Genomic DNA, 19,231 nt, shown 5'->3' on the forward strand with positions numbered 1-19,231 from the left:
TGTCTTAGAATAGCATAAATATAGTTGTTTGATGATTTGCTAATTTTGTTTATTGTAACAGTTGTACTTGCTAGTCTTGTCACAACAAAAACTCTTCAGAAATTTTGTTTTGTCCTGTTGTTTGTGCATGTAATCTTGTTGGTGATGTATACTGATGTGTAGGGCTGATGTATAATACTCATATATTGTCCACCAAGACTAAATACAATATTGAAGTTTTTACAGGTAAAATTAGTAGGTAGATCAAAGTAAGAGAGTCATGAAGTAGGCATTCAGCCTAAGCATCCATGTGCTGTCTGTGATCTGCTGGAAATACAACATTTCATTATGACAATTATTAACTAGTACTGTTCTTAGGTGCCTAATAATCTAATTGTCAAGACATTGCTTTTTGATCTTAGGAACTTTCTTTAAAGGAATTACAAGAGTTACCACCTGCAATGGTCCCTTCCAGTGTGTATCTCTCTCTACTTCCCCCTTCTGTTATTGTGCTATTGTAGGGTTTTGCTACTGGAAATTATATGTGAATCCAGAGAGTCAGCTTATATATTTTATTCTGTGCCATTCAGTTAACTATTATTCCTCCCATAAATCTGTGAAAAGCTGAAAAAAGAATAATGACATTCATATTGCTAACTGAAATATTTAGCAACTAGTCCTCATATCAGCAGAGTCCAGCTGACTGCTTTGGTATCACTAAGAACCTTGGGAGAGGACAAACAATCAAATAGTGTTTAGTAAGAAACTGGTGTTCCAACAAGAAAATACATTAGTATCTAAAAATTATTTATAGTATTCTTTTTTTTTCCGTGTGAATAACATGTACAAACAGCCTTCTGCTTTACTGCTAACACATACAAATGGTTCCTTTGAATTCATAACATCGCTTGTTTGAAGCCAATTATTCATAAAATTTTTGTTTACACAAAAATTGAAAAGGAATGCTTATCTAAAATGCTAGTGTATTATTGAAACTTGTTTCCATTTATACTATTGTTGAGGAAGGAAGCATTCTTTATTAGCTGTTGAAACTTGATGTTCTGAGAAGTTTTCCTTTATTGTGAAACACACTATGTTGCCAGAAATTCTTAATGAGTATATTGGTGATTCATCATTATAAATAGATAAGATCTTAAGATTAGCCTTTTATTCTGACCATTAAAAGCCTGCCATTACTGCATGTGATTACAAGATCTAGTTCACTTTACCTTCTGTGATGTTTTATTTAGCCTTCTAGAGGAGAAAAAAGAATTTTCCTGCTACACTTGAAAGTAAATTACAGGCTTTCATTTTCTGCATTGAATTAAAGCCTGCTACGTCACTTGATCTAGACAATAAAGCATATGTAGCTGAGCAAAACTTTGCAAACTCTGGTAGCTTAAAAGAAGTAAATTAGTTCAGGGTGAAGTAGCCCAGGAACAAAATAAACAGTATTCATTGATCTGACACATTTTAACAAGCTTATTTGGTAAGTAGTTGATCAAGTTAGTCTCTGAAACCATTTAGTCTTTATAGTTGAAGTCTAGCAAATAGAAGGATTCCAACTGAGAGTTTGGGTACATTAAAAAGTCCTTAGGGAACTTAACACACAACATGAAATTGCATAGAATATACAGGAAAGGGGTAATTTGCAGCATAGTAGCTTTGCCTGAGTTCTGCCCATTAGACTGAAGAAATACTAATCTTGTCACATTCAGCAGCTGGCCTTGGGCAATATCTTTTTCCCACTTGGAGGGGTTAATTATCCCTCTTTTCAGTATGTGGCCTGTTTAGCTTACATTCACATGATGCAAGAAGCACTGGCTATACAAAGCAAAACCATTAACGGATGGGTGTGTCCAACTGCTTAATTAGCCAGAATAAAAAGGGCCTTTATCAAACATTATCTGTTGCTTGTGATACACCTGACAATCCCATTAGGCAAGGATGATGTCTTTTCTGCTGTAATATGCAGTCCCTTTACTTATATGCAGTATCAGTGAAAAATTGAGATACTTAATTCAGAACACATTATAAAAATGTGTTCTTGTAACTGCTCCGTGTTGATGCAATGTAAAAGAATTACACTGACTACCTCACTAACATGATGCTGGAAAAGATTACGGTGAATAGGAAGACGATAAAGGTTGACTGTCAAACATATTGGATGGTATCTACAAGGAAAAATCTATACTGTGTAGTGAGCTATAGTAAAGAATTCCATTGAGGACAGAGACTTAGAGCAGAACAATGAAGGCAACCTAAACACTTCTGAATAAATTGATATTAAGCCATTAGGTTTATTTTTGCTTAGGCAAAACTGATGGCAAAGTTTATATTACACAATCACTCTTTAGCTGTCGTAGTTTACCTACTGATAAATCAGTCTATAGAGCAACCAGTTAACCTATCAGATTATTACTAAAAGTGTATTACAGTCCTGAGGTAGAGAAGCACATCAGATTGTATACTTAAATATAGGACTGTCACCAAATTGACAGTGTAAAGATAAAACAGGCACAGTCACCAAAACACTTTAATCAAAAATGTATGTGCAGTTTACAAATTACACAGCTTCCCTGTCCTGTGGATGGGAGGACATAGTCTGAAGTTTGGTAGGTCAGTGTAGCAGTGCCAGCTAAATGTTGCGTAGTACTAGGCTGGGCCTTGGGGGTCTCCGGGGTCTCTCCAGTTCTCTCTGAGGGTTCTCTCCCACCTAACCCTGGATTCTCTATGATGTGTCCTGATATCACTCTGGACATCGTCACTTCCAGAACTGGGCAGAGAATACCTGATTCTTGACTATGCCTGTTCAGCATCCCTCAGCACCTAACAGCAGACTGTCAGCCGGCACTGGCACTTGCAGCCTGCCCATCTCAAAGCTTCTCTGCAGTGACTGACAGCTGGTTTACAACCAAAGTATCCTCTGTTCTTATAATTAAGCTGCTCCCTTTTCCTAAAGGCCTAACTCTGATGTCAGCCAGGCACAATCCATGACAACTGCTGCAAGAAAATGACCACATAATCTCTCTTACTTAGATCAGAGTACCTGGCTTAGGTTTTTTGAGCATCTTGAGTTGCAGCTGTAATGATCCGTTTATTTAAGGTCATACATTTACCTTGTGAATCAGTTTGGTCTAGTGCACTTAAGAATGTCTTATATGGCACAATGTCTTGTTAATTTATGTGCAGAAACTTTAAGATGGTTGCATATTGAAAAGTAAACAAAATTTTCTTTCTGGATATTGTTACTGGAAGTTGAATGTTCCATTAATATTGGAATTAAGGGAAAAACTATTGGTTTTCTGCTAGGGTGGACTGATACTGGAACTGTGCCACTGATTTTAACATTAAATAACTTTACTATGGACTTTAAACAGCATTTTCTGTAGGCAAAAAAAAAGGTATGAGATTTACTATTTTACAGTAAACATAGAATCACAGAATCATAGCATAGTTTGGTTTGGAAGGGACCTTTAAAGGTTGTCTACTCCACCACCCTGCAATGAGCAGGGACATATTCAACTACATCAGGTTGCTGACAGTCCAACTGAACAGCTGACAGGTCTAACCTGACCTTGGTTTGACCTGACCTGACCACCTTTCTGGGCAACCTGTTCTAGTGTTTCACCACACTCATTGTAAAAAATGTCGTGCTTATATCTAGTCTGAATCTACTCTCTTTCAGTCTAAAACCATTATCCTTATCCATTGCCAGCTCATGTCCAGCTTTTCATCCGCCAGTAGCCCCAAATCATTCTTTGCAGGGCTGCTCTAAATCCCTTCATCCCCCAGCCTGTATTGATACTGGGGATTGCCCCAACCCTGGTGCAGGACCTTGCACTTGACCTTGTTGAACCTGATGAGATTCACATGGACTCACTTCTTGAGCTTGTCTGGGTCCCTCTGGGTAGCATTGGGTCCCTTTGGGTGGCATCTGGTCCCTCAGGTGTGTCAACCACACCACTCAGGTTGATGTTGTCTGTGAACTTGCTGAGGGTGCACTTGATCCCCCAGTCTGTGTCATTGATGAAGACATTAAACATTACTGGTCCCAATTCGGACCCCTGAGGGACACCACTTGTCACTGATCTCCACCTGGACATTGAGCCATTGACCACTACTCTGTATGCGACCATCTAGCCCATTCCTCATCCATCGAACAGTCCATCCATCAAATCCATATCTCTCCAGGTTAGGGAGAAGGATGTTGTGGGGGACCGTGTTAAAGGCCTTACAGAAGTCCAGATAGACGACATCAGTAGCTCTTCCCTTGCCCACTGATGTAGTCACTCCATCCTGGAAGGGCACTAGGTTGGTCAGGCAAGACTTGCCCTTGGTGAAGCCATGCTGGCTGTCTCGAATCACCTCCCTGTCCTCCATGTGCCTTAGCATAGCTTCTAGAGGATCTGTTCCATGATCTTCCCAAGCACAGAGGTGCAGCTGACAGGTTGGTAGTTCCCAGGGTCCTCCTTTCTACCCTTTTTAAAAATGGGTACAATGTTTACCTTTTTCCAGTCACCAGGGACTTCACCTGACTGCCATGACTTTTTGGATGTAATGGAGAGTGGCTTGGCAGCTACATCAGTGAATTCCCTCAGGACTCTGGGATGCATCTTGTCAGGCCCCATAGGCTTATGTATGTTCAGGTTCCTCAGTTGGTCTCAAACCTAACCTTCTCTTCCAGTGGGAGGGACTTTGCTCCCCCAGTCCCTGTCTTGAGGTCCATCCACTCAAGAGGCATGGGAAGCGAGGTTGCCAGTGAAGACTGGTGCAAAAAAGTTGTCGAGTACCTCAGCCTTCTCCTCATCCATTGTTAACAGTTTGCCAGTGTTGTGTTAAAGGGTAAAGAAATTTGGCAGAAAATAAACCCCATTGCATTCCACCTTGTCAGTCAGATATCGGAGGGGCTGGGGGTGGCTAGGCTTAGATTCTGAATGATGCCCAGTTCAGCACTGTAAGTCTGGTCATGTTCAATATGTTGAACTATCATGATTATGCATGCAGTAATAGCGCACTGTACTTTCAATTTAGTTGTGTTCAACTAACTAGAATGGCCAGACTTAAGGAGTTTGATTATATTTAATGAACTATGACGTCTAGATTAATGAACAGTACAGTTTATTAAAGCAACAGGAGTACAGGTTCTTTTGGATTGCTGATGATAAATACACTGTTTACAAAGCACGTGCAAATAATAATTAAGTAGACTACAAGCACACTAAATTATAGAAGAACTCTATACAGATTTCTAAGTTTCCTGGGACGCACTTGGTATAACTGAGGGTTTGAATCTTACCCAATAGGCTTCCCTGTGTGGGGGAAGAGGGATTCAGCCTGTTGAATGATCCCAGAAGTCAGCATGTCCTCCCAACTTGTCTATGATGGTATCTTCCCTAGCAGTCCTCCTCGCTTAAGCCCTTTTGTACTATTATTTTTAGGTGGAGCTTGAGTGACTCTAGTCATAGATACCTTTATTATGATTGGTGTAAAATATCACTTTTAAAGATATATGCTAGAGAAAATTCAGAGCACATGCTCAATGAGGGGTGTTTGCACCTTGAAGGTGGGTAGGTTTTGGGATGGAGGTGTGTTTTGGTATTATAATGAGATTATAATGAGCAAAGTTCACCCAGAGAACGTGATTTAGCATGTCACTACTCTGGAACTGGGCACTTATGATATAAATCAGAAGCAAAGCCATAGCATTGACAGAACCCCATTGTTTCACCTCCTTGCTTCAGCGGATGTAATGCAGGGACCTTCTGTTCTTGTTTCAGTAGTTGCAGTTCCCCACCCCTGCAGTGATATCACAGAGCCTGGCTGCGGTGCTTCCACTCTGTTCGACCCTCCGTGTTGTTTCTCAGTGTCAGCATACCAAGCTCCCCTGGTGTTGCTAACATCTAAGGTTGCAGGTTATGGTACTTAGGGGATTAATATGGAACAGATTTCATGTATATCTACTGCATTCCATCCTGGAGGTTCATCTCCCCTTAAGAGGGGGACTTATCAATAAGTCACCTCCAGCAGTCATTCCACAGCCAGTCATGATCATCGGGGGTGGGGGGATATGCTTTCTTCGACGTTCCTTTTCTGACTAACATACCTATAGAAGCCCTTTTTCTTATTCTTTGCATCCCTTGCCAAGTTCAGCTCCAGCCACACCTTGGCCTTGCTGACTCCATCCCTACACAACTGGGCAGCATCCCTATACTCTTCCCAGGATACCTGTCCATGCTTCCACTGCCTGGGCATTTCCTTCTTGCGCTTTGGTTTGACCAGCAGGTCTTGACTCACCTATGCCAGTCTCTTGCCTTCCTTTCTTGATTTCTTACACCTGGGGATCGAGAGCTCTCACACTCTGTGGAAAGAGTCCTTGAAGATCTGCCCGCTCTGTTCTGCTCCCCTGTCCCTGAGAGCAGTTTTCCAGGGGGTCCTGCTGACTAACTCCTTGAACAGCTGGAAGTTTGCCTTCCTAAAATTCAGGGTCCTGACTTTACTCTTCGCCTGACCCATATGCCTCAGGACTGCGACCTCCACCAGTGCATGATCACTGCAGTCCAGGCTGCCTCCAATCTTGACGTCACCCATTAGCTCACTTGGGCTGGTGACCAACAGGTCCAGTATCACATCCCCTCTGGTAGGGCTGTCTATAACCTGGCTTGAGAATTTTTCCTCAATGGACTTCAGGAGTCTCCTGAATTGCCTACAGCTCGCCGATGCCTGGGTGGTTGAAGACCCCCAGCAGGACGAGCTGGTGAGTGCAATGTGTCCTGCAGCTGGAGTAAGAAGGCTTCATCAATAGGCTCTCCTTGATCAGGTGGCCTGTAGTAAACACCAACGACAAGGTTCCCCTCATTGCCTTGGTCTTTAATTCTTACCCATAAGCTTTCAACCTGCTCATGGCTATTTTCCAGACACAGCTCTTCACAATCTATCCGTTTCTTGACATAGAGGGCCACCCTTCCACGCCTCCTTCCTTGCCTATCCCTTGTGAACAGGTTGTAGCCATCAATAGCCACACTCCAGTCATGGGATTCATCTCACCAACTTTTGTAACTTTCTAGCAGCCCAGTAGCTTTCAACTCCTCCGTATTTATACTGCGGACATCCATTTTCATTGTTAGGATTTTTAACATTTCACTAGTCGTCTGTGAAGTTCTGCTCCTTTTTTCTATTATTTTTGTATTCTGATTTTTGTCAGGCATGCTGGAAAGAAGTAGAGGGTTCAGTCAACATCATAAGTCTGAGAGTCTATTGTTTAATCTCAGATAGGTTTGATCAAAATTTCTCAGTCTTCCTGAATATTTCAGAAGAAGCCGTTAAATCTGTCAGGTACCATAGGCATGGTTCCATGGAGTTTAAACCAATGATGGTCCCAGTTGGCAAGGTCCTGCCCCTATTCTCCGTCCCCATCCCAAATTTGTATACCTGTTTCCTGCTTTGCAGTGACTACATTTGAATGCAAAGTGAGTCAGAGGTAGTTGGAGGGAGGGACTGCTGAAACCCAGCTTTAAATCAGCTTAAACTGCTGTGGAATCCTGGCTCGAAAGGAAGGTCTGTTGTTGCAGCTGGTTCCATTGTCAAGCAAGGAGAACACTGAATTTTCTGATTGCCTCTGAGTTTTTTTTGGTACGGTAATGAATTCCTCCTACTATATATTGGTATACCCCTGAATAGACACATTTTTATTATGGTTTTGTCTCAAAAAATATTGTAAGGTTTTTTTTTGGGGGGGGGGGGGGCAGTTTGTTATTTGTTGGGAGACAGGGGGCAATTAAAGTCCAGCTTCTTCCCTCTCAGCCGTCTGGGTCTGTTCAGTTAAACTGAAAAAATCACCTGGATAGGGCATTCTAAATATTTTTTTCATATAAACCTCTTTTATTATGCATGATAATGCTACTCATTTCTAGTGACATTGGTCCTCAGGTTGCCAAAGTATTCTGTAGCTAATATAGATGAATAGAGATTAAGGGCAGTAAAATTTTTAGATCACAGAACATTTGGTTTACAGACTAGTAATTTGTATTTGTTTACTGTAATTCTTCACAGAAGCATAGTCTTCTGTTTTGAAGGTACCAAGTGAAGAAGAACCTGCCTCATCTGGTTATTATTTTCACCAGTTAATCATCCACTGCTTAAAACAAATTAAAAAAAAGTAATTCCTGATTTTGAATTCATTTCGGTTTGTCAGCCAGTCAATTGTATTGTCATTTATGCTGTGCAAAATTGAGGAATCCCATAGTTTCCAGTCAATGTTTCCTATGAAGACATAAGTCATTCTTGGTTGTCTTCCTGATAAGTTTTCTTTGTAAAGGCATTTTCCTTGATTCCCAAACCATTTCTGTATTTTATCCAAATTTCCATTGTTCCCTTTAAAGGCCAGGGCCACGATCTTAGGCACTTTTCTACTGTGTATGTATTTCTATATGGTTTTAGTGTTGAAAAGTTTCTTCTTAGATTTTAACTACAGTGGCTGCTTTAATGCTTTCTACTGAAGAAGGTTGTTTGAGTTGCTTTTTCACTGTGGCTCATTAAATGCTTTTCACAGTTTGCTTTCCAGGTTACAGTCCTTTAGTCTGTGGCCTGCTAGAAGTTTGACTTTGATTTTGAATGTAGAGAGTTTTTAGTGTAATTCAGTAAGGCAGAGAAAAACAGTTTTGAATGATGACCAGTTATTTACAAGCCAAGAAAAGATTTGCTGCTGATTTTTCTGAGTTATTCCTAAAGTGACAAAACTCAGAGAAGTGATATGTTTCTGCACATGTAAAGATAGTTTGAATATAAGTAAGATAAAAGTAAGATAAAAACCCATTTGTACTAACTCATATGCTAGTAGTGGGAAAAACCTTTTGGCTCATAACCACGATTGGTATTAGCTAATTTTAAGATCCAAATAGAGATGAGCAACAGATAAGTGTACTAATATAAGTGTTAAAATAAAAAAAATTAATGCACTAACACTAACCTTTTAATTTTATGTCTTAATTTTATTCAGAGATCACAATGCAGACATCAGAGACTGGGTCGGATACAGGTTCGACTGTGACTTTACAGACGTCTGTGGCTGGCCAGGCAGCAGTGCCCACACAGGTAGTACAGCAGGTACCAGTTCAGCAGCAGGTAGGTGGCTGTTAGTTTTGGGAAGATTAAAAAAAAAAATTGCAGGAAGAATAGTTCTTGACAATGTAGTGAAGAACTTGATTTTGTACAAGGGTGCTAAATGAGTTCTTTTGCTCTGCTTTTATCAATTTTATTTTGCTGGACTTAAAATAGTCAGAGAAAGGCAAGCTGTTTTCAGGATCTGTTGCTTAATTGGAGCATCTGACAAGCACCAGTAGTACACATATGTGATTCTAACTGTAGGTTATTATGGAATTCATGTAATAGCTCATAGAAATGTACTTTAATTTATGTTACTGAATATTTACATTTTTTCCTTTAAATAATGAATAATGAGTATCTTTCTGATATCATTGGCTATATAATTTCTCCTTTCATTTGGACATCCAAGTAAGTGCAATACAAATGTAAAAATGAAAAGCACTGTCCATTGTATCTCTAGGCTTGAATCCCTGCAGATCTTTGCACAATGTTATGAAAGTATTTGTGGTATGACAATAGGTAATTCATGATGTGCACTTGCCAGAGAAGTAAAAAGACTTCTGTAGAAGACAGCACACTGCACACCTGTTACATGAGACAGTCACTCACCTATGTAGCACCCAGGAGCTTTGGAAGGAGTGGTGACAGAAGAAAACGGGGAGGAAAAAAGGAAAAGTATGGAGGTAGAAAACAGGGACTGAATGTGAAAGCCATGACAGCTATCCAAGACTTTTCCAGAATACACAGAAATTAGCTGTCCCTGTGATGGGTACTCTGGGTGACATCTGAAGTTGTTTTTCATCAAAAACTGACTTCACAGTTTCAGAATCAATAATATATGAACTGGGCATAGTTTGTTAAATAGTGTAATTTGTTTCTGTGCCAGTGGAGCACTTTTCCCTAAATTAAATTTTTCAGCATTTGTTAAGTTTAGTTCTAAAATTCTAGGTGGTGCATTTTTATGTATATGTTCCACAGTCTTATACATCTCACTAACATTTTTTTCCTGATGTGCAGACTCAATTTATAATACCTTATAGTACCATTACTATAGTTTCTGCTTATATCTTGATGTATCTTTTAGGATGCAAGCTTGTTTTTAAGAAAACTGATGCAGAAAAGCATTGAGTTTGGACCTAAAAGATTTTATTTAAATTCTTGGCTTTGTGTATTTGCTGAGAATTCACCGCTAGAGAATCAAGAGTTGTTTGAAATATTTTCTCCTGAGTTCAGACTGTTAAATAGCTTGCTTTCTCTTTACTTGAATGTTGATTAGGATAGAGGCTTTTGAATACTATGTTAGGTTTTAATTGAAGCTTCCATGATGCTTGAACTTAGCTAAACTTTGTCTGGTTAACTCTTTTGTAAGGTTTGTGAAATGCAAGGCTTTTTTTCGTTATGAAATATGATCTGATAGTTTGACTGATTTTTATGTTCTTTCATGTTGACAGATGTTTAATAGATGTAGTTTATGTGATTTGTTCTTTGTTATTCCTGTATTTCAGCTTTTCAGATGAAAGATGGCAATTTGGTAGTGCTACACAGTTGCTTGTTTTAAGCAAATAAGATATACATACGATAGTCTAACATTGCATACTGAATTTTATCCATGTGAAGTACTGATCAGTGTGAGGGAATGAAGACTGGTAACCAGTTAGTGTCATACAGGATTCTTTATAGTATTGTAGTTCTAATGATTGGATTCATTGAACTGTAAGGAACTGCATTTCTGTTCTATTTTTGTCACAAGCAAATGAAAAATGAGCTGGGCTTTGGTATTTATAAACTTAGCTTGTGTAAAGTTTCTACCTTTCTGAAAACTTCTAGGATGGAATTGGCTCCTTATTTTCCCACATAGATAACGCATTAATCTTTGTCACTCACTATCTGCATCTTTTCTGAAATTATGCCAGTTGTCCTTTATTAATGTAATACTCCTGTCAAAATACAGAAGCCCAGGTGTAGATTGTTTTTTTCTTGCTTGATCATATATTGCAGTCTTACATACATCTCCTTTAGTACTGCTGCTTCTAAGTATTCCCTTGCATTGAATACACCATCATTATTTTGTATTATTTTCCCTATGGGGATATTAGATTATATTTTTCCAGCTAACTCTTTAACACTGACCACAGGAGTAAGCATAATGTTTCAGCAAGGAAAGCTAAGGGATCAACCCAGCCAAGGAAGAGGCGTTTCTTCAAAATTTTGCAGGGATTGAAGATGCAACAAGAATGTTGGGAAATCCAATGCAGACAGTACTGCAGTGATTAAAACATGGTATGTGTGGGAGATTTGGTAGAGAGGGAGAGGATAGATTACAGAAGTGAATGTGTAGTGAGGAGAAAAGGAAGAGCGAAGATGTGAATGTTGTATGCTAGCAGGAAATATGATGAAGAGTGTAGATGGGATAGGCAATTCAATTGTCAGGTTAAAAAAAAAAAGAATATCAAACAACCAGAAAATCACTGTGTGGAGGAAATTGTAGGTGTAATCTACCCTGAGGAATTATCTCTGTATAGGTCACATTTGTGTGGAGTTAATATCGGCTTTATGTACATTTGATGGGAGTGGGCCAATTTGCCTAAAGAAGATCAGGAGAAAGAGTGCTAATTTCATAAAGTTATTATTTTGATGACAGAGGGAGGTCTTGTTATTTCTGCACATTCAAAGTTACCAATGTTGAAAGTTGGAGGGAAGATTTTAAGTGCATAATATACAAAATATGCTTTCATTTTTTTCTATGGTTTATAAGAGACATAATAATGTCAGCTGTATCCAAAATATATGTGACTATTCACATTTGGATTATATTATCTTGTGAATATAATTTACTAAAACAATAGAGCACTTCTTGAATTTTGTTAAATTCAGAGATACTGTAACATTAGTGTCTGTGTATTTACAACAAGTTGGTATATGCTGAAACTTCTGTATTATCATGTTTATAGTAATTTATTAGTACTTTTTAGTGAATAATGCCATTTTAGAATAATTTGGTTTTAATTAATATTAAGGCAGGGTATAGTATTTCATTTTGCCTAGTGAGGTCTTTGTTTCCCACATTTCCATTTCTGTATATACACCATACTTAAATGACATCTCATGCATGCATTATTTAGGGTTGTTTTCATGGTATCAGTGTTTTATTTATGCTCACAAATTGTATGATATCTTTTTCAAAATGAAATGCTTTTGCCCTGAAGAAGAGCAAGCTGAATAAGTGGAAGGGTGAACGAAGAGCCTTTTTCCTACAGCTGTGTTTCTACTGAAGCATCCTGTCTTTTAAGCAAACAGCAAAAGAGTAACTTGTTATATTTTCAGCTAAAACAAATCCCTGATTTGCATATAGCTGGTAATGAAAGTCTGCTGTGATGCTCCAAAAATAGGAAAAAAAAGGTGCTATTAATGAAAAACTGGGCTTCCCCTCTGGTGAAAGTGGCAATGGTGGCAGCCGGTTTCATGCAGCACAGCAGCTGTCACTGTTGAGATGGGATAGAGGGTAATAGTAAGGGGGCAAACATGTCCACATGTAAGCAAAAGACCAAAAAGGTGGGAGTGTAATTAAATTCCGTTTTAATAGCCCGAGGAATTTTCTTAGTCTTTTGTTTCCTCAGATACGGGGATTTTTCACTAATGTATCATTGCTTTTTCAACAGACACTCTTTAGCATGGTGCAGTGAGCTTCTAAGGATTCAAAATTAATCTCACTTTGTAGCTTATGCCATGCAATGTGGAAGGATTGGAGAAATAAAACTAAAAATAGTCATATAATTTATTTTATAAAAGTATATCCATGCATCAGAAGTTGAGAAAAGCATTTCTTCATATTCACCAGACACGGTGGCCATCACATTCACAAAGAATTTTATCATTAACTGAAGATGCAGACTTCTGCTAATCAAAATTGCTCTTAATGCAAAATTATGTTTAGCATATGAGAAACACAATCATGAACTGACATTAGCTATTATATAAATATGAATGTGCTTAGAATATTACAGCATGTGCTATTTATATGTTGCTTGCTAAAAGTAATCCAGACTAATGAAGGTACAAAAATTATTTTTATCTTTGAGAACAGAAAATGATGCACATCCAAGTCATTTGCATAGGCACTATGGATAATTATATGTTCTTTTTTAAATGGAGTTTAAAAATCCATATATATTTTGCCCTGTTCTAAGCCCTGTCTTTGCTTAGTAGTACTTTGAACATAAGCACTTCTTTATGGGAAATCAAAATTCTCTCTTAAATTTTGGTTTTATGCTTCAATGTAATTTCTGCATTTCCGTATGCTTTTACGCACTTTATTTTCGTTAACAAACTCTCATAGATACAAATAACTTAGTGCCTCATTTGTTCCTCTGAGGTAGCATAATTAATATAATTTGTTTTTTCTTTTTTTTTCCCCTTCAACTAGTAATTGTAATTACACATGCATATTGAAATAAGTTTTCATTCGCCTCTTGTTCTCCTGGAACATTTCAGCTGCTTACTTCTAATCCTATTCCAGTTATTTATTTCGGGCTAGAATCACTGAAGCAAGAGGAATGCAAGATCTTCTGTCTGACCCTACTTAACTGATTATTTCCTATACAAGTCAGTTAATTTTCTGTTTTCCAGCCAGACAATAACAATTACCATGACTAGCTCACCAGTCCACCCCAGAACATACAATTTTTTAATTTAAATACTGTCACTTTTTAATGAATATTTCATTGTGTTTTCTATTTTCAGCCTGAAACATTTAATTCTCAGAGTATTTTTTAATACAAGAAGGCCATTTAGGTTTAGATCTATGTTGAATTTTCTCTTTGTGATCTCCAATTTCTGCTCTGCCCTAAAAACTAAAGAACATAGCTGATACAATTCCTTTAACAGCTTAATAAAAGGTGCAAGGAAAGCGATAAATAAAACAGAAGAGAAGAAAGACTTTTTTTTTCAATTTCCACAAAATATGTTTATTTTTTTGGTGGTGTTTTAAGCAACTTAACTAACTTCTTGTCAAAAAATTTTGTGCTCATAGAGAGTAGATATATGCATTTCATTTCTTCCTGTTGTTGAAGATCAAAAAGAAAATCCAGAGGCACTTGATTTAATTCTCATGGAAATATTTTTCCCACAATGAAGTAAAATAGGAAATAAAATTAGTATTGGAGTTATCATATAACCAAGATTTTCAGCATGGCAGAATTTTCATATGCAAGGCCATCCTAAAGGCCACTTACTTATTTGTCATTGCTTAACAGGAAAAATATTTACCTCTTAACTTTCTCTACCTGAATGTTGTTATGTACATTGCAGTACAATGTAGTGACTAAAGCTTCCTTGGGCACCATAATAAATTTAACTGTAGCAGTACTGAGTTTCAGAGAAGCTGAAGCAAAGTAACTTTTTTTATAAACTGTCTTCTTTTTATTACTGTATTAGAAAAAATTTAACATAATTCAGTAACCCTTTTGTATTGAACTTCATTGTTAAAATTTAAAGGAAAAACATTTTGATCTGCAAAAGTAGGTAAGGTGTTTTAATAGCACTGTAGTGTACTCATTCTTAAATGTTGATTTAAAAAATAAGTTACTTCATTTGCATAGTCATGACATTTAGGCTAATCAAGAATTTATATAAAAATTGGTGAAAATTTGAAAATTATGAATGAAAATTTTAATTTTAACCTCTTTTGATGTTTTGTTTTATGGTAAATTAATTTTTTCTTGTTGTTCCAAATCAGAAAATAAACACATTTTGGAATTTTTCAGTTTCCTGTGCAATAGACACTGAGCTTTGACACAGTCTGTACCACTTTGTCCCTACAGTATCCTATCATTTCTGTGGTAAAGGTCTTGCACTGTGCTGAATCTGTTGGTTTTGAAATGGTAGCAGCTTGTATCCAAGAATAATGGGAGAATATAATACCTTCTACAGAATGCGAATGTGACCTGCATTTACTCACAGGAAGTTTTTAATGTTGTATTTGTACATACTGTAGAGTTCCATTTTATCAGTATGCAGGTTGGAGGGAGAAAATCACATTTCCTTCATTAATAGAAAAACAGTGTCGTTTTTTTTTTAATAGGGAGTAAGCCATATCCAGTGTGTGTGAATAGGGAACAAAGTGCATTTTGGGAGAGGTTGGACAAGAGCATGGAATTCATCCTGACAACAGCATCATTTCCACAGTGTTTCCACAGCTGTTCTATTGAGACAGAAAATGGAGCATATCCATTACATGGCAGGTGACAAGTTACTGGTTTTAAGAACAAAGCCTGCTTTCAAGATGTTCTCTCACTGTATAGGTTAAGTAGATCGGTTTGGTGCTCTGTAATAGACTGATCAACAATAACTCCCCTTCTCCTGTTGATTAAAGGTCATAGAACTTGGGTCACCCAAGAGGAAGAAATACTTTTAGAGTCAATCTTAAAAACTATTATAATATGTTCCATCTATGTTTCACAGTAAAGCACATAAACATTTTAGCTAATTATTGCATTAATAGATGGTTTTGTTACAGATTGGCAAATTTGAATATTGAGAGGTACTAATTAAAAGCAAGCTTACAGGCGTAACTTTCTTACAGTGGATTTGGATCAAGCCCATTCTATGAAATTATGATTTGAATTAATATAAGCAATTAAGTCAAAGGTGATGGAAATAGAAGTAGTTATATCTTTGAAAACGTGTTTGTACAATACAACTATTTATGTTTTTCAATTTAAAAAAATTGTTCCAAAGCCTAGTAACGTGCATGATTTGGCTCAGAGTTTTTTGTGTTGACTTTGAGAACTGAATCTTTCTGTTAAATAACTAAATATTTATAGGAGAGGAAATGTACACAGCTGTACCTTACCTTAATAATTAGAAAACATCTTTGAAGTATATTTTTTGATGTTGAGAAATTGTATTTCAGGTATATTTGTTAATTTATGTAATTATTCATGGGGAAAATGAGATTTTAGTAGATATTTTAACCATCACGTTGTGTCTCATTATGTTAATGGAAAGAAACATCTGATTTTCTATCATGCTAGTATATCTGCATTCAAAACCTTAGATGCTTTGCTTTTTTCAGAATTCAGGTTTTAATGTCAACCTAAGGGAAGATTTCTGTGAAAATCTAGATTTTCCTTTCACTTTCCTGAGTCAATATTATAAAAGACTAGGAAAAATGTGCTTATTTACAGAACTTTTTAAAATACACCAGAGTTAAAGGTATTAAAGTAGGGTATTCTCAAACAGCTCTTGCACATGATCCATCAAATGCCTGAAACTTGGATTCGTCTGGGGTTACAGTGTTTGCAATCCTTAAGACCAACTGGATCAGGCTGAAGTTGCCTCATAGCAAAATATCTGAGAAAAATAACAGTCACTTAAAAGTAGTTTATGTTAAATCTGTTTACTAAATATGTGCATTGTCACCTTCTTGATTCAGTTTCTTGGGTAAAATTGTGCTGGTCTGTGAAGTCTGTAAGTCTTTTTGCATCTTTCAGATTCTGGACTGCTCTTGAACCTAAATATGGCTTCTCTAAATGATGGCAAGTGTAGAGTATGGAATCCTTAATCTTTATGGTGGCAGAAGACAAAAAATTAAGACTGGAGAGAAAATTGCATAACCTGGATCTTCCCTACATAGTATATGAATCAAAGGAATTGATTTGTGTCTATGTGTGTGCTTTTACAAAACAGGCATGCCAGCTCAGCTATATATGTGAAGATAATCCATGCCTTACTGCCTTTGTTGTTGTTTAGCTCATTGAGGCAAAACCAGGTTTTGTTGGAGTTTGTTATAGCTCATGGTATTCTGGGAAAGGTGTTACTCATATTGGGGGTTTTGATCCATAATCGTACATTGGATCAAAGCATTACTGGGAAAAAAGCTTGTACCACTGTAGTTTAACTCAAGTTCAAAAAGAGCTAAACCATCTTAATGTGAACCTTTATTTCTAAACTTACTGCAACACATTTGAGCTGTGATTTTAAGGCTTGTACTATTGAAATGGAATAAGAAAAGGCATACATGTGGCCAAATGATACTTTGTTTTGTAGTAATTGTAATTCTTCAGCTTGGTGCATAGCATGGTTGTACTTCGTTTCATCCTTGTTACTTTTTCCAGTTAGTTCTGTCTTTGGCACTGAAGGTACGTATGCTCACAGAGCATACGTCTTAAATGTTAGGGCTCCATTTACCAGACTTGCAGCACAAATATTTTGTAACAGTAACTTTCTTTGCTATGAGAACAGAGATATCCCATCTTGTTTAGAAGCCATTAGATGCACTGAAGCATCAGTCCTTCTGATCCCACATTTCTGGTGGTTTTGTTTTCAGGTACAGCAAGTGCAGACTGTGCAACAGGTACAGCATGTCTACCCAGCACAGGTTCAGTATGTGGAGGGAAGTGACACAGTCTACACTAATGGAGCTATGTAAGTTGGCAAATGATCGGAATTTGAATGTTTATTAAAATGTGAAGTTAAATATATATTTTCAGTTAGATTATATCAACCAGTGTATTTTAAGTTGGAAAGAGAAATGTTTCAATCAAAGCTCTTATTGTCAAAATATTTTTTTGGATAACAAGCTGAATTCACACTGTTTGTTTTTATTAAGGCAGAATTTTTGTGTAAATAGAATTCTTGTGATTGTTTTAGGTGGACTTACATGAAATTATATATACAGCATAGTATTCCTTCAAAAAGTACCTTTCAGTTTATGGGTAAGTTCTGTCCATAGGACGTACTGTGTAACTTCTGTCCTCAGGACAGAAGGCAGAGCCTTCTGTCTTCCTGGCTGCAGTCCTAGTGGCAAATGCATAGAAAGGTGCAGCAGCTGTAGTTATTATTTAAAGAAAGTAGTAATGTAATTTCATTCCTGTGTTTAATAAAATAGGTATTTTTTTCCAATGGAATGAGGAGAGGCAGAGGAAGGAGAGTAACACTGTCTCTTTTTGCTGCTTCTTTAGCCTCTTTTCTGTGCATTATTGTGCATTTCCTGTTGTTTTTTTCGTCATCAAGTTTACTTTGCCAATACATGAGCTTAGAAACATAGAAAGAATAATCTAGGTTTGATGGGACTTCTGGAGGTTACCTAGTCTAATGCCTGACTTGGATCAGCACCAGCTTTGAAGTTGGCTCAAACATCAAAGTAGGATCACGTTGCTTGGGAAGGAGTTTCTCTACCTCTTTTTTTCATTTACCTACCTTTTGCCATTTTTGCTGTGTTAACAGCTTTAGCAGAAAATAGATTTAGAAAGCTTCTTTATTGTCTGCAGGTACTTATTTGTTGATGGTAATCCAAAAGTGAATCAAAAGAGCACTATTATTTAGATCAGAGACTTCTGATGTTAACACTGGCAGCATTCTTTGGTCATTTCTACTAGCATATTTTGCTTAATTCATTTTTCATAGACTGTCTTGTCTGTTTTCTTCTCACTTGTAAATCCTAAACAGTGTATTTTAAATATGCATTAGACTTCCCTATTGTACTGGTTTTGGCTGGGATAGAGTTAATTTTCTTCATAGTACCTGGTCTGGTGCTGTGTTCTGGACTTGTGCTGCAGAGTTGATGACACAGAGATGTTTTAGTTACTGCTGAGCAGTGCTTACCCAGCGTTGAGGCCTTTTCTGCTTCTCACCCCACCCCACCAGTGAGCAGGCTGGGAGTGCACAAGAACTTGGGAGGGGACACAGCCGGGGCAGCTGACCCAAACTGACCAAAGGGATATTCCAGACCATATGATGTCGTGCTCAGCATACACAGCTGGGGGAAGAAGAAGGAATGGGGGGACGTTCGGAGACATGGCGTTTGTCTTTCCAAGTAACCGTTACGCATGACGGAGCCCTGCTTTCCTGGAGATGGCTGAACACCTGCCTGTCGATGGGAAGTGGTGAATGAATTCCTTGTTTTGCTTTGCTTGCAGGCATAGCTTTTGCTTTACTTACTAAACTCTCTTTATCTCAATGCACAGGTTTTCTCACTCTTACCCTTCTGATTCTTACCCCCATTCCACTGGGGGTGCAGCAAGCAAGCAACTCTGAGGGGTGTTGCCAGCTGACGTTAAACCACAACAGTCCTTTTTGGCACCCAGCACAGGACTATGGTCCCTGGCTGTGGTGTACAGCATATTTTTCATATCTTGTCCTCTTCAGA

At 37.7% G+C, this 19,231-nt stretch overlaps 1 protein-coding gene across 2 annotated transcripts in view; it reads left to right on the forward strand.

The window, feature by feature from the left end:
* The window catches only part of RFX3 (regulatory factor X3), a 129,630-nt gene that overhangs the window by 54,294 nt on the left and 56,105 nt on the right, over window positions 1-19,231 (forward strand). For both annotated transcript variants that reach the window (XM_049796260.1, XM_049796261.1), the window contains exons 2-3: window positions 8,978-9,102; window positions 17,411-17,508. In XM_049796260.1, coding sequence (XP_049652217.1) covers window positions 8,986-9,102; window positions 17,411-17,508 — 215 coding nt within the window. In that variant the 5' untranslated portion in view covers window positions 8,978-8,985. The remainder of the gene's footprint in view (window positions 1-8,977; window positions 9,103-17,410; window positions 17,509-19,231) is intronic.

The sequence above is a fragment of the Accipiter gentilis genome, chromosome Z (genome assembly GCF_929443795.1).
Source record: "Accipiter gentilis chromosome Z, bAccGen1.1, whole genome shotgun sequence".
In the NCBI taxonomy this organism is placed as follows: domain Eukaryota; kingdom Metazoa; phylum Chordata; class Aves; order Accipitriformes; family Accipitridae; genus Astur; species Astur gentilis.